The 15355-nt window shown below is 36.6% G+C and overlaps 2 protein-coding genes across 2 annotated transcripts; both read right to left on the bottom strand.

Moving 5' to 3' along the window:
- Window positions 1–376: 376 nt before the first annotated feature.
- Window positions 377–3020, bottom strand: LOC109066503 (P2Y purinoceptor 14-like). The gene is made up of 2 exons (XM_019083528.2): window positions 2924–3020; window positions 377–1932 (listed from the first exon to the last, which is right to left on the bottom strand). The coding sequence occupies exon 2, from the start codon at window positions 1928–1930 to the stop codon at window positions 929–931; it is 1002 nt and encodes a 333-aa protein (XP_018939073.1). The 5' UTR covers window positions 1931–1932; window positions 2924–3020; the 3' UTR covers window positions 377–928.
- Window positions 3021–3226: 206 nt separating this feature from the next.
- Window positions 3227–12575, bottom strand: LOC109066500 (P2Y purinoceptor 14-like). Its single transcript, XM_042738915.1, has 2 exons — window positions 12182–12575; window positions 3227–4581 (listed from the first exon to the last, which is right to left on the bottom strand). The coding sequence occupies exons 1-2, from the start codon at window positions 12532–12534 to the stop codon at window positions 3981–3983; spliced, it is 954 nt and encodes a 317-aa protein (XP_042594849.1). The 5' UTR covers window positions 12535–12575; the 3' UTR covers window positions 3227–3980.
- Between the last annotated feature and the right edge of the window lie 2780 nt (window positions 12576–15355).

Below are 15355 nucleotides of genomic sequence, written 5' to 3'. Positions count from 1 at the left end.
CCAAACCTGTATAATGATTTTTTGTCCTGTGGAGAATTTTTAAAGATTTATTTTGGCAGTTCTTTTCCATATAATATAAGGTGATATTCACCATAATCTTGCCCTCTGCCTTTGAAATAAATTATAAAATTCGTATAAACTACAATCAACAGCACTGATCTTATGTCCAAATATAATCATGTCAGACCTCCTATAATGATGCCGTCATTCTGTAATGAGGCAATATTTGATTTTTAGAACTGCATGTTTAAAGATTTTCTGTTTCTGACTGTTATGTAGTCATATGGACTTAATTTAATGTAGCTTCTTTGTCATTTAGGAGTTTGACGCTCTCAGTTCTCATTCACTTTTAATGTACAGAAAAGAATGTCTTGAATAGTCTTCAGTGTCACCATTTTATTCCATAGAAGGAAGTACACAAACATCTATGGTTCTATGAAGAACCTTTAACATCCTCAGAATATGTATATAACACAAAAGATTCTTTATAGTGGAAAAGGTTTTTAAAAATGTTCTTCACAATAAGAAAAATTGCTTCTTTTTAGAACTGTTCATTAAAATGTTCATCAGGGAACCAAAAAAATGATTCTTCAATGGCATTGCTGGGAAAACAGCAGCGATATTTATTTTTAAGAGTAAAAAATTTAAAATGAGATGAGGATAAGAAAAATTATGTCAGAATATCTATTTATAGACAACTCTGCAGTTAAGGGTTGACTTTTCTTCAGTAAAAAGTTTTGAAAGCTGTGGCTGACTTGACTTGGTGGGTTTTTTTTGGAAAACACCACTTTGTTGTGACATTCTTCCGCTCAATCTCTTTATGCTGCGTTTTCACATGCAAGAAAACCATGTGGTATGTGGTTTCAAATCTAAATATCTTTTTCATCTTGCAAATGGGTAATGCTCGCTTTACTTTGTTGCTCAATCATTACAGATTGCTGATACTGAGCCCAGTGCCTATTGAAGGCCGCCTGTTTTCGTGGTTTACAGATGATATCTTCTGCAAAAGTGACTCTCTGAATGTCCTGCACATGAGAAAGTAGATGACAGGATCCAGACATACATTAAGAGCGGACAGGAAGAGCGTAGCTTCTTTGACCTGGAAGAGAATGAAGCGGCTGAAGGTGCTAAAGTCATCCTTGTTGCTTTGGCTAAGCGTGTAGGGCACTCGACAAACATGATACGGAACAAAGCAGAAGACAAAAACAGCCAGCAAGCTAAAAATGCTTCGATTTGACCGCCGTCTCACCACGCTGCTGTCCTGCTGCACGCGTTTGTACGAGCGGTAAACATGACAGGCGATGGAGGTGTAGCAAAACACCATCAACAGGAATGCCATCCAGAAGATTCCAACGTTGAAGTGGGCTGAAATTTCGTGCCAGCGCCGACCCAGGTTGCCCTTCAGGGCCATGCAGGAGAAAACCTTAGGCATTGGCTGATTGGTTAATATGGCATTCGGCAGCATGAAAAACATCATGACGCCCCAAGTTAGCAGCGCGAGAGCCTTTGCTACCGAAACACGCTGCAGAAAAGAAGACACGTTGGAGGTACTGCGCACAATTTTGAAGTAGCGTTCCAAGCTGATGAGGCTCATGAAGATTATTCCTGTGTACATGCTGAGGTAGAAAAGCACAGCTGTGTAGCGGCAAACTATCAGCTTCAACTGCAAGCCGCCATAACCGAGGTCACCCACTACACGCCACGGGTAGGTAAACAACATCAGAATGTCTGCCACCACCATGTTTTTTAGGTAAACTACTAAGGCTGAGGAGGTGGGAACCCTGAAGAAGATCCAAGCGGCGAGTCCGTTGAGAATGAAGGCACAAGTGCAGATGATGGTGTAGAGCACAGGCAGAACCTGATGTGTGAACACGCTGCTGACATCTGTGCTGTTTTTTGGTTCCGTCTGTGTAGTGTTGATGTAGTCCATATCTAAAATGTAAAAAAAAGAACTTGATGATGTCAGGAAATATTGTAACATGATTCAATGTTGTAACTTCTGCCAGACTTTTTTTTTTTTTTTGCTGATGTTCAGAAATTAAAAGTGCCATTTATGCCACTTTCATGAATAATCTACATCTTTATATAGTCCTTGCACTTTTTATGCTTTTGTTTCTACTTCAAATTCTCTCTGACAAAACTCTGACAGTACCAATCTTGTGAAAAAAAAAAAAATCCTTTTTAAATATAGTTTAAATTGATATTAAATGAGATGACCTTTAGAGTCAAGTCAAGTCAAGTCAAGTCACCTTTATTTATATAGCGCTTTAAACAAAAAAGATTGAGTCAAAGCAACTGAACAACATTAATTAGGAAAACAGTGTGTCAATAATGCAAAATGACAGTTAAAGGCAGTTAATCATTGAATACAGTGATTCAAGAGTGCTTTTTTGACGTACTTAAGCAGTACTTAAGTACATCTTTCTATGTAATTTTATAATTAGTTCTGTTGTCTAAAATATGGAGAACTGTACAGTGTTCTGACAAGCATTTATGGTAAATTCGAAGACATTTCGGGGGAAATTAGATCAAAGAATATATCATGTATTTAAATATATTTTGAATTACACATTTGTAAAGTTGCAGTTGTAGTTAGTACTTTTCAAATAATTTAACTTTTAAATGTAATACAGAATAACACACAGTTAAAATTATAATTAAGTACTTTAGTACTTTTTATCTTTAGTAATCATATAATATTACAAGTAGTATAAACTTTTAAAATTTCAAGTATACTACAGGTGCATATTCAGTGCAATACAAGATATTCTCCAACATTCGTTTAATATCTTTTTGTTTTCATGTTTTGTTATTTCCATGTAAACCACTGCATATATTTTTGTATAAGCTGCCTATGTTTCAGATTTTAATCAAAATTACCATTTGCATGTCTTTAGAAATAGCATGATAAGAAGAAACTTACTTGAAGAGTTGAGTCAGCTTGTATCATGACACAGAATAAGAAGAAGCGTGCTGGGATGCGCCTCACATGATATTTTAGAGGAAGGGGGTGTTGACTTTGATACAGGAACTAAAGAGTGGCTGGGTTTGTCTTGTGGGTGAACACTTGCTCAGCACTGCAGGAGTTTCCTACCACTCATGTCTGTACACAAACAGCTTCCTCCCTGGGCTCCAGCATAACCCACAGGACAATTGCTCTTTCATTGCTCAGTGGAGTCAATAGAGTCCCAGTTGTGTTTCAATAAAGCATCAACTTTGTCTCAGATGTTTCTAAATTCAAAAGAGCTTTATTGTCAGCACATTCATATATGTACAATTACACAGAAGAATGAATGAACATTTCCCTAGGACTCATGATGCTACAATGAATATAAATTTGAGTCAGCAAGATTTCAATAAATTGATCAAAAGTGATGTTTACAAGATGTACAATAACATATCTGATTTTAACTTAAAGTGCCATATACTTATGTAAAATAGCTCACTTTTTACTGTAAACACTGTAACTACTTTGCAAATCACTTTTGCAAATGCATTCAAATCCAATTAAATAAAAAAAAGAACATAACACACAAACATTTGCAAAACACATTTACCAGTTGTCTGAAGGGTTTTTCCTGGTTTATTATTATTATTATTATCTCTATCAGATATTTCTATCTGAGGTTTCAGTGGGTGTTCAAAGCGGATATAAATATGGATGTTGTGTTTGTCAAGCACAGTTTAAGCTGGTTTCCTCTCTCACCCCATGCTGAGAATATATATATATATATATTTCTGTCACTAAGTAAATTGATCACGTTAACTCTTTTGTACAGACGTTCAGATGTTCTTCCCAAACCCCCATAGAAGTCAATGGCTACCACAAACTGTTTGGTTATACACATTTTTCAAAATGTCTTGTTTTGCTGAAGAAGGAAACCTATACAGGTTTGGAACATCGTGAGAGCGAGTAAAAGACAACATTTTTATTTTTGGTAAACTCTACCTTTTAATTTAACTTACTAGAGCCCTTTATCTCATTCGGATTTGCAAAATCTTTGAAGGTTAAGCTGTGCCCTGAAGGTCTTGCAAAAGACAAAGTAAATAAGTGGATCCAAGCAGGCGTTCAGTACTGTGAGCACGACAGTCAGCTCCTTCAGGATGTAGAAAACCTGCTCTGCTGTGCAGTCTTGCAGCAGGGGTTTGATGAACACGTACGGCAGTCTCACCAGATGATACGGTACAAAACATACGCAGAAAACCACCATCAGAACTTGCATGTTACGCTTTGACTTGCTTAGTTTAGCGTTACCAGGCTGATCCGGCATTGTGCGCTGAGCTTGACGAAGCTTCTGTACATTAAACCAATAGAACAGAATCAGGGAGACCAGCACAAACAAAAACAATGGAAAGCAAATGATCTGCAAGGTCAAGTAGATCTGTTTGAGCAAGCTGGTATGAAAGCTGTCACAGTCGAAACCACTGTGGGCAGAGGTTTGTTTATCAGCGCTGACAAAAGCAGCAATGTAGGCACAATTTGAGCACAGCAGGACGGCCCAGGTCACGATGCAGATGTAGCATGTCGAACGGACTGTTTGCAGCATGTGAGTCTCCAGTGGCCGTACAATCTTCATGTACCTGAAACAAAGGGCAGTGAATCTTAGAATACAGAGAAATTCTATGTCATATAGAAGGAATCAATGCTGTTTGTGTCTCCATGACTTGCTACTGATAATTTCAATAAGCTTTTAACCAAACAGACACTTTTATCCACAGCAACTAACGTTACATTTAACATATACATTCTATCAGTGCATATAAACCAATAATACAATTAAAATGTGGTTACTTTTTATTTATTTATTTATTTATTTGACAATGCTGAGTTTGTCTTTTTGTCTCTTATTTTCTGTTCAACCCTGTTATGCTGTGTTAAATCATATTACTTGGATCTTTCTGAAGTCATATATGAGGAAGCTATACAGTATAATAAAAGTCCTTGTTCAAGACTCTATTATTTTTACTCTTATATGTGCATTGTCATGCTCAGTATTTCATTGACACATTATAGCTTAAAATTATGCAAAATCTGCAAAAGGGTTATTAAATGTAACAATGTAAAAATGTTCTTCTCAGAAAGAAATGACCAGTGTTCAGGAAAGTCACTCTTAAAAGTAATACATTACATAATTGCATTACTCCCTAAAAAGTAACTAATTGCATTATTTAGTTACTTTTTATGGAAAGTCATGTGTAACATTACTTTTGCATTACTATTTTTCATCTGGGCAAGGCTTGCTTGTTTGTTTTTAATGCAAAAAGTTCCATTATTTGCACATGTAAAAAGGAAATGTAAATTCACATCTGTACAGTAGAGGGTGCAGCTCAAATAGCTGCCAAAGAGCTGTCAGTCAATAAATATGAAAACAAAAAGTAATTGGGGTTGCTTACTGAAAAAGTAACTCAGATGTGTTCTTGTGAAAAACAAAACTTCCACCCTGAAAGATCTTCAACACTTTCTTGGTTTCGCCAACTTTTACCAACGTTTCATTAGGAACTTCAGTTCTGTCACCAACTCTTTAATGACCGTGGTTAAGAGGGGTGCTAACCACCTCAAGTGGTCCAGCACAACCACTCAGGCTTTTGAACAGCTTAAGCAGCGATTTGTCACTGCCCCCTTTCTACATCATCCTGACCCCGAATTCCCCTTCATTGTGGAAGTGGATGCTTCTAATACTGGCTTGGGTGCTGTTCTGTCCCAAAGGCAAGGTTCACCTCCTAAACTATGCTGTTGTGTGTTCTATTCCAGGAATTTAAGCACAGCAGAGAAGAATTATGATGTCGAATATAGGGAACTCTTAGCCATGAAAGCAGCTTTTGAAGAGTGGCGTCACTGGTTAGAGGGGTCTACACATCCATTCACAGTGTTGACCGACCATAAAAACCTGGAATACCTGAAAACCACCAAGAAACTCAACCCCAGGCAAGCTCGCTGGTCAAGTTTCTTTACTCATTTTGATTTTGTAGTCACCTGTCATCCTGGATCCAAGAACAGCAAAGCTGATGCCCTATCCAGACAGTATGAACCCGACCAATCACCACATCTTCCTGAAACAGTCCTGTCCCCCGATCTCATTGTAGCTCCTGTCCAGTGGGATATCATTATGGAAACTGAACAAGCCAATGCCTGGTCTGAAGTACCAGTTGAATGTCCCCCTAAAAGATCTTTGTCCCTGAAATCCTCAGAAATCGAGTCCTAGAACATGTTCATTCTCTGTCCAGTTCTGATCATCCTTGTATTAACGCCACTATCCATCTCCTACAAAACTGCTTTTGGTGGCCCTCTCTATCTAAAGATACACAGCAAAATCTCCAGTGTTAATTTAACACTCTGAGTGTGGACTCATATAAACACCGAAGTAGTGTTAAAAGTAACACTGAAGCAGTGTTGAAGTTAATGAGATAATTAGGTGATTAATTGAGTGATGATTGACCATTATTGAAGAAACCTGATGTTAACAAGCAGAATCACCAAAGAGTAAAATCACAATTTGTGTGTCACCATTATAGTGGTCAGTATTTTCTTTAGTTGGGATCTTGACCCTTAAGTATTTAACTTTAGGTTTTGTGTGGCTGTGATAACTGAGTTATAACAGACAGATAAACCAGAGGAAATGTGATCATGTGGTATTTATTATGATTTGGACTAATTGTCATGTAGTGACCTGAATACCTGAGTTGGGTTTTCTTTACTGATTACATAAACTAGGTGAAAAAAACCAATATCTTTCATTTTTGTCCTAATCAGATAGATGTTTTTAAAAGTTACTACTACATAAATAAAGAGCTGTTTATTTAGACACACAGACATCAAGAATCAGCGTGAGCATCACAACAATGGTGACCATCAAAAAAGCATGTTATAACCAATAAAAACCCATAATTTTTGCCGTTTTTATTTGACTTCTTAGTATGTAGTTTTGTGATGTTCAGAGTTGATCTGTTTATCTGAATATGCTGTTTGTCACCGTTGTTGAGATTCATACACTGATTCCTGATGTCTGTGTGTGCCTAAAACAACTAACGTTTTAAAATCAGAACAGTTTGCAAGGGACCCTTACAAAATGTATAGTAAACACAGACTCCTTCACTGTGGAATGAAAGTTGTTATATTCAATCAAGGATACATAACTCAGAGAAAAGTCTCTGAATGAATTCAGTGATTCAGGTCAAATAATGATTACTTTAAAACATAATCATCACCACCTGATGATTTTCACTCGCTTATCTGTCTGTTATAACTCAGTTATATCAGCCAAACAAAATTTAATGTTAAAAAAAAAGGGTCAAGATCCCAACTAAAGCAAACACTGACCACTATAATGGTGACAAGCAAATTGTGATTTTCTTCTTTGGTGATTCTGCTTGTTAACATCAGGTGTCTTCAATAATGGTCAATCATCACTCAATTAATCACCTAATTATCTTATTAACTTCAACACTGCTTCAGTGTTACTTTTAACACTACTTCAGTGTTTATATGAGTCCACACTCAGAGTGTTAAATTAACACTGGGGATTTTGCTGTGTACCATCATGTTTGTCCAATGTCAAACCTGCAATATTCAAAAACCATCACGTCAACAACCAGCCGGCCTGCTCCAACCTCTTCCATTTCCACAACGTCCCTGGTCACATATTGCAATTGACTTTGTCACTGATCTACCAGCCTCCAACGGTTACACAACCATCCTCACCATCATCGCTAGATTCTCTAAAGCCTACTGCCTCATACCACTCCCCAAACTTCCTACCGCCCTACAGACAGCTGAACATCTCTGCAACCAGGTCTTTTGATTCTATGGGCTACCGGAGGATATAGTTTTGGATAGAGATCCCCAGTTTACTTCACGGGTCTGGTCAGCCTTCTTCAGGATGCTTGATGTAAATGTGAGCCTTACATCTGGTTATCATCCTCAATCAAATGGTGAAACCGAAGGATTAAACCAAGAACTCACTCGTTTCCTGCGATCTTACTGCAGTCAACATCAGAACGATTGGAGTCGCTACCTTATGTGGGCAGAGTATGCTCAGAATTCCCTTTGAAAAACCTCCACTGGTCTAACTCCCTTTCAGTGTATCCTTGGATTTCAACCACCCCTCTTCCCTTGGTCTGGAGAACCCACTAATGTCCCGGCAGTCAATGACTTGTTACTCAGAAGTGAGGAGACCTGGAATCAGGCTCACGCTCACCTCCAGCATGCCATCCGTCGACAGAGAGAACAGGCTGGTCGTCACCATCGTCCTGGTCCAGAGTACAGTCCTGGTCAGTGGGTATGGCTATCCACTAGAGACTTACGTCTTCAGCTGCCCTGCAAGAAACTCAGTCCTAGGTACGTGGGTCCATTTCAGATTATTAGACAAATTACACCTGTTTCTTTCTGCCTTGTCCTGCCTAATTATTATCGTATTTCTCCTACATTCAATGTATCCCCACTGGTGGTCCGAATGAGGAGGGAGAGGAGGTGTCCGGTGACCAGGGTCCCCTGTCCATCATGGTAGATGGAGAGGAGGCATACCAAGTGCTTAACCAAGTGCTTAAGAGTTCCACCGCACCCACCCAGATAGCCTGGCCCCCCAGACCACGTGGGAGACCCCAGCATCGCCCGCCTCCTCGCACCAGGAGGCACTTGCAGGGAGGGGGCTCTGTCACAGTGTCGAACTCCGTGGTTCCCTCTTCTGACCATCAGAGGGCTCCCTCACCCGAATAATCACTCTTACACTCTCATACTACATTTCCCATCAGCCCCGTATCTAGGACTGATCACCCAGCCCAGATGTAGCCCATTAGCTAGCCTATTTAATCAGTCTGTTCCTACCATCTCATTGTGAAGTCTTGTATTACTGCGGTTTGCATTTCTGAGCAGTTTCCTTTGTGTAGTCTACCTGTTGTGACCTTATCTGTTCCTCGTGTTTGACTCTCTGCTGCCTGCCCCGACTTTAAGGCTGTTTACTGACAACGATTGTGTTTGCCCTCTGTCACTGTGCTTGCTGGTGTTTGACCACGATTCTAATAAAGCCTGCTTATGGATCCCACATCGAGTGATGCCTTGTTACAGTAATACCCAGTCTTTTAAGAAAAAAACTCATAGTCTTGAGTGCAAATGGAGAAAAACTAACTTGGAAGTTTTTAGAATTACGTGGAAAAACAGTATGTCCAGCTATAGACAGGCTCTAAAAACTGCCAGGGACGAGCATATCCACAAACTCAAAGAAAATAAGCAAAACAATCCAAGGTTTTTATTTAGCACAGTGGCTAGATTAACAAATAACCAGACGCCACCTGACCTAAATATTCCCTGACAGTTTAATAGTAATGACTTTATGAATTTCTTCACTGATAAAATAGATATCAGAAATACAATAACAAATGTAGATTCTAAAGCGTCTAATACTTCATCTTCATTCATCGCACCCAAAGATAAACTGCAGTGCTTTACAACTATAGGACAGGAAGAGCTAAATAAACTTATTACTGCATCTAAACCAACAACATGTTTATTAGATCCTGTACCCACTAAATTACTGAAAGAGTTGTTACCTGTAGCAGAAGATCCGCTTCTTAATATTATTAACTCATCGTTATCTTTAGGTCACGTCAGAAAACCATTCAAGCTGGCGGTTATTAAGCCTCTTATTAAGAAACCACAGCTAGATCCTAGTGAACTGGCAAATTACAGACGCATTTCAAATCTTCCATTTATGTCTAAAATTTTAGAAAAAGTTATGTCTGCTCAATTGTGCTCCTTCCTGCAAAATAAATAAATAAATTAATTAATTAAAAAATACAAATATTTCTATGAAGATTTTCAGTCAGGTTTCAGGATCCACCATAGCACAGAAACTGCACTTGTTAAAATTACAAATGACTTGCTTCTTGTGTCAGAACAAGGCTGCATCTCACTGCTAGTTTTATTTGATCTTAGTGCTGCATTCAACACCATAGATCATGACATACTCATAGATCGATTACAAAATTATACAGGTATTCAAGGGCAGGCTTTAAGACGGGGAGGGCAGGCTTTCCACTGTTATGGTGATGATACTCAACTATATACAACTTGAGCTATAGTGTTCCTGTAGCTCAAGTGGTAGCGCATTGCGTTAACAAGTGCAAGGTTGGGGGTTCAATTCCCCGGGAGCACATGATAGGTAAAAATTGATATAAATAAATAAATTTAAATTTAATTAAATAAAACAGCATGCTAAAAAAATAAATTTAAATTTATATACCTCAAGGAGACCAGATGAAACTTCCAAATAATCTAAGCTAACAGAGTGTGTTAAAAATGTAAAAGTAATAATAATTTTCTCCTATTAAATTCGGATAAGACAGAGAATATTATTATTGGGCCAAAAATCAGTACACAGAATCTTGTAGATTACAATTTGCAACTAGACGGATGTAATGTTACTTCCTCTACAGTCAAAAATCTGGGTGTTATATTAGACAGCAACTTGTGTTTCGAAAAACCATATTTCCCATGTTACAAAATCATCATTCTTCCATCTTAGAAACATTGTCAAGCTACGAAATATGTTACCTGTTTTTGATGCATGGATTCATGACCTCTAGACTGGACTATTGTAACGCACTGCTAGCTGGTTGTCCTGCATCTTCAGTAAACAAGCTACAGGTAGTCCAAAATGCAGTGGCTAGAGTCCTTACCAGGTCAAGAAAATATGATCATTTTATCCCAATACTACAGTCTCTGCACTGGCTACCTATTAAGTTCTGTATCAGTTACAAAATATTATTACTCACCTATATGGCCCTTAATGGTTTAGCTCCTGCGTACACAACTAGTCTTCTACCACGCTACAATCCATCACGCTCCCTGAGGTCACAAAACTCTGGACTTTTGGTAGTACCAACGATAGCAAAGTCCACTAAAGGAGGTACAGCTTTTTCGCATTTGGCTCCCAAACTCTGGAATAGCCTTCCTGATAATGTTCGGGGTTTAGAGACACTCTCTCTGATTAAATCTAGATTAAATACACATCTCTTTGGCCAAGCATTCAAATAATGCATCTCATAATCTTGGACTGCAGTTATATCTGATCAAATGCGCATTATTATTCTTTACCTTGGGTTAAACTAATTAATTTTACTTGGTTGGAACAGCAGCTATGCTAATCATGTCTCTATTTGTTTCTCTGTTTTTGCCATAGGGATTTACACAAGCTTCAGTCTGGATCCAGAACACCTGAAGAGATGATGCCAACCCCTCAGAGGACCTCAGATAATGCCAACCCTGAAACAACATACAGAACTACCAAATGTTGCTATAAGTTTGATTGCATCATATGATAATTGCTATTAATAATGTTTGTGTATCTTCTGTTTGATAATGTCTTTAATTGATTTTTCCATACATTTCTGTCATATGTACATAAACTGAGTCACCACTGATAACTACTAAATACTTCTACTACTAAATATTGTAGAAATGAAATTTTCTGTAAAGGAACTTTGCAACGATTTTTATAGTAAAAAAAAAAAAAACGCTATAGATTAAAGATTGTTATTTTTTGACAGAAATCAGTGTTGTGATAAGAAGAAGAAGAAAAAAGTGACATACAGCCAAGTATGGTGACCCATACTCAGAATTCGTGCTCTGTATTTAACCCATCCAAAGTGCGCACACACACAGCCTGTGAACACACACCCGGAGCAGTGGGCGGCAGTTTGGGGTTGGGTGCCTTTCTCAAGGGCACCTCAGTCGTGGTATTGCCGGCCCGAGACTCAAACCCACAACCTTAGGGTTAGGAGTTAAACTCTCTAACCACTAGACCACAACTTCCCCAAATAAGGGGACTAGTTATTCAAATGATGTGAATTTGAAAACAGATGGATCGTAAGTTAATAATTATTTATTTTTTAGCCAGCAAATATTCAGTGAAGTGACTGATGCACATGTGTCGTATTAATGTTTTTAGTTGTAATAGTTTTTGACAAATGTGATAGCATACATGAGGGATGAACTTATTTTTGGGTATTATAAAATGTGCTGAAGACATTTGAAATTATTTTTGCACAGTTCATTATAATTATTTTATAGAATGAACATTATTTCATGGCATAAATATTTACATCACTCAGAGACTGACATATTAAGCTTGTCAAAAATGTTACATTAAGCTGTCATGATTTCATTGAAAATCAAGTAAATTTTTACCTGTTTGCAGCGATGTAGCCCATGAAGAGAATACTGGAGTACATGTTGAGGTAGGAAGCTGGAGCGCCAAAGTTACAGTAGATACGCTGAATTTCCACTGAAGTTCTAGCATATTTAGCGATGCGTAATATCAAACACAGGCACACAAACAAGTCGGCTATAGCCAGATTCTTCAGATAGATTGTGATGCTGGATTGTTTTGTAGCTTTGCAAAAGTACACATAAACTGTAATGCTATTAAGCACCAGGCTTGCCAGAAAAATCACTGTGTATAAACATAGGAAGAATGGACGAGCTGGCATTTCAGACAAGCCACAAGGTCCTTCAGTTGAATTGGTTGCGTTTTGGTCCATGATGGTCACCTGCTGGACAGTGAACCAGAAATGGGATAGATTGGTACCTACTGCAAGAGAGATATAATATAAGAGATATGCTATATATATATATATATATATATATATATATATATATATATATATATATATATATATATATATATATATATATATAAAACATTGAAAAATATATTTTGTGCTAAATATTTTAATCTAAGAAAATACATTTACTGTACATGTGTCATATTTGAATAAAAACTTTATTTGTTGTCTGTAACACGAATGAACATTTTTGGATAAAATTCAATTATAAAATGATCTTATAAAATAAAACATTATTAATGTAGTTTTGATCTCTTGGCTATTGGATCAGTATTTGCATTCAGCCTAATGTAGGCTACTGTAAAATTAGACATGTATTTGCCTGCCTGGAAATACATTTTGAAATTTATTTTGGTATATGAGAATTGAAACTAAATATATTTTCTATTTCAAAAATATATTTAATAGAGCTTTACTGTTTCCAACATATATTTATAATACATTTTGGTTACTTTTTAAAAAACTTTTGTTGTTGTTTTTTGTTTGTTTGCTGTATGGGAAAATGCAGACATCCTCACAGTTCAAATTGGAAAATATACTCAAAATAAAGGAAATACCATCATTGTTTACTTTGATGTCAATTTTGAAGGAATGGAACAGTTCGTAGATCTATACATATATGTATATATATATGTATGTATGTATGTGCATATATATATATATATATATATATATATATATATATATATATATATAGATATATATATATATATATGCACATACATACATACATATATAATATTCTCATACTTTGAAAGTCTCACCAGAATAATGCATATCTTAGTACACATATTTTAGTTTCCTGTTTGCTATACCGTTAACCTCAATAAGGGCCACAGTTCACCACACAGACACTATGAAAAATTATTTCTCATTATTTCTGTTGTTTTTTGTTTGTTTGCTGTATGGGAAAATGCAGACATCCTCACAGTTCAAATTAGAAAATATACTCAAAATAAAGGAAATACCATCATTGTTTACTTTGATGTCAGTTTTGAAGGAATGGAACAGTTCGTAGATCTATACACACACACACACATATATATAATATTCTCATACTTTGAAAGTCTCACCAGAAATAATGCATGTCTTAGTACACATATTTTAGTTTCCTGTTTGCTATACTGTTAACCTCAATAAGGGCCACAGTTCACCACACAGACACTATGAAAAATTATTTCTCACCTCGTAGACACACAAGTGATCATTTATGCTAACGTTTATTCATTATTTATTTATTTATTTATTTATTTATTATTATTATTTCCATTACTATTACTCCTGTTTTATATTATTTTTCTCTATGGTCAGTTGCTCAAAAGATTTGTTGCATGCTGTTCTGAAACCTAAGAGCAAAAACACGTCTCATTCTGGTTTGCTGTTTTAAAAATAATGCAAATCATGACTGAACTCAGTTTGAGCTGGATTAATTTACTTTTTACTCTCATTTCTTCTTTATAACTAATTTTAGGATACTTCTAGTTTCACATTACTTTAAAAAATCAAGACTTACCGTAGCACTCTACTCGAGACTCTATAGATGAACACTGTCTGCCAAGTTCCTTAAAAACAGAGTAGGGGGAGGCTGCAGACCTGGAGCCGGTAGATATAGGCCCCAAGCAGTTTTACGCCCCAAGCAGTTTTACGCCCCTGTTGTTCCTCATAGGGGGAGTATGGCTATAAGGAAATACGGCGAATAACACTATATGGGCTGCAGACCTATGACCTACATTAAAATGTATTATTTATATTTATTTATAAACTGTTTTTATATACAGGAGACTGACTGATATATGATGTTGTGAATTTATATTAAGCTATATTTAGATATTAACCATATTTAGGCCATTAGACATACACACTGTAAAACCTGACAAGTCACAGTAACTCAAACCGTTTGAGTAAACAGATATCCTTAAAAACCTGACAAGTTAGGTTTACTCAAACCGTTTGAGGCAAATTGATTGCCTTAAACCATTTAAGTTTTAAAACTAACACACTGTAAAACCCGACAAGTAACTTAACTCAAACCTTTTGTGTAAACAAATATCCTTAAAAACATGACAAGTTGGGTTTACTCAAACCGTTTGAGGAAACCGATTGCCTTAAACCATTTAAGTTTTAAAAATTAACAGTTATGAGTACTCTGAACTTAATTCAGTTGAGTTCACTGAAAGAAGATATACATTGCAATTAAGTAATTAAGTGATTAATTGAGTGATAATTGAGCATTAGTGATGAACACCTGCTGTTAACAAACAGAATTACTGAAGAAAAGAGAGAAAGGAACTACAACTGACTTCAGACACAGCCTCACTAAAACCTGACAAGTTATGTTAACTCAAACCGTTTGAGGAAACCGATTGCCTTAAACCATTTAAGTTTTAAAACTAATTGTTATGAGTACTCTGAACTTAATTCAGTTGAGTTCACTGAAAGAAGATATACATTGCAATTAAATAATTAAGTGATTAATTGAGTGATAATTGTGAATTAGTGATGAACACCTGCTGTTAACAAACAGAATTACTGAAGAAAAGAGATAACACAAGAACTACAACTGACTTCAGACACAGCCCTTAGATAAAATAAACTGAAATAAAATACATTAAATCTCTCAAGATCTGATTAAACAACCCCACAAACAGCATCACCAGCTCCACTTATTAATAACCAGACTGACTTTATTTCTGTCAGACGTCTACAGAAGATCTGATTGAGAATTAACTAAGGTTTA

Source organism: Cyprinus carpio, chromosome B15 (assembly GCF_018340385.1).
Source record: "Cyprinus carpio isolate SPL01 chromosome B15, ASM1834038v1, whole genome shotgun sequence".
Taxonomy (NCBI): domain Eukaryota; kingdom Metazoa; phylum Chordata; class Actinopteri; order Cypriniformes; family Cyprinidae; genus Cyprinus; species Cyprinus carpio.
Note: the sequence above shows the minus strand (reverse complement) of the source record. Positions and strands in the feature narration are given on the sequence as shown.

Excerpts from the sequence above, each read along its gene's own strand:
- LOC109066500 (XM_042738915.1), bottom strand. The coding sequence starts at position 12,534 with ATGGACCAAAACGCAACCAATTCAACTGAAGGACCTTGTGGCTTGTCT. Across the intron at positions 4,582-12,181 it reads GGCTACATCGCTGCAAACAG|GTACATGAAGATTGTACGGC; the intron begins GTAAAAATTTAC and ends CCTTTGTTTCAG.
- LOC109066503 (XM_019083528.2), bottom strand. The coding sequence starts at position 1,930 with ATGGACTACATCAACACTACACAGACGGAACCAAAAAACAGCACAGAT.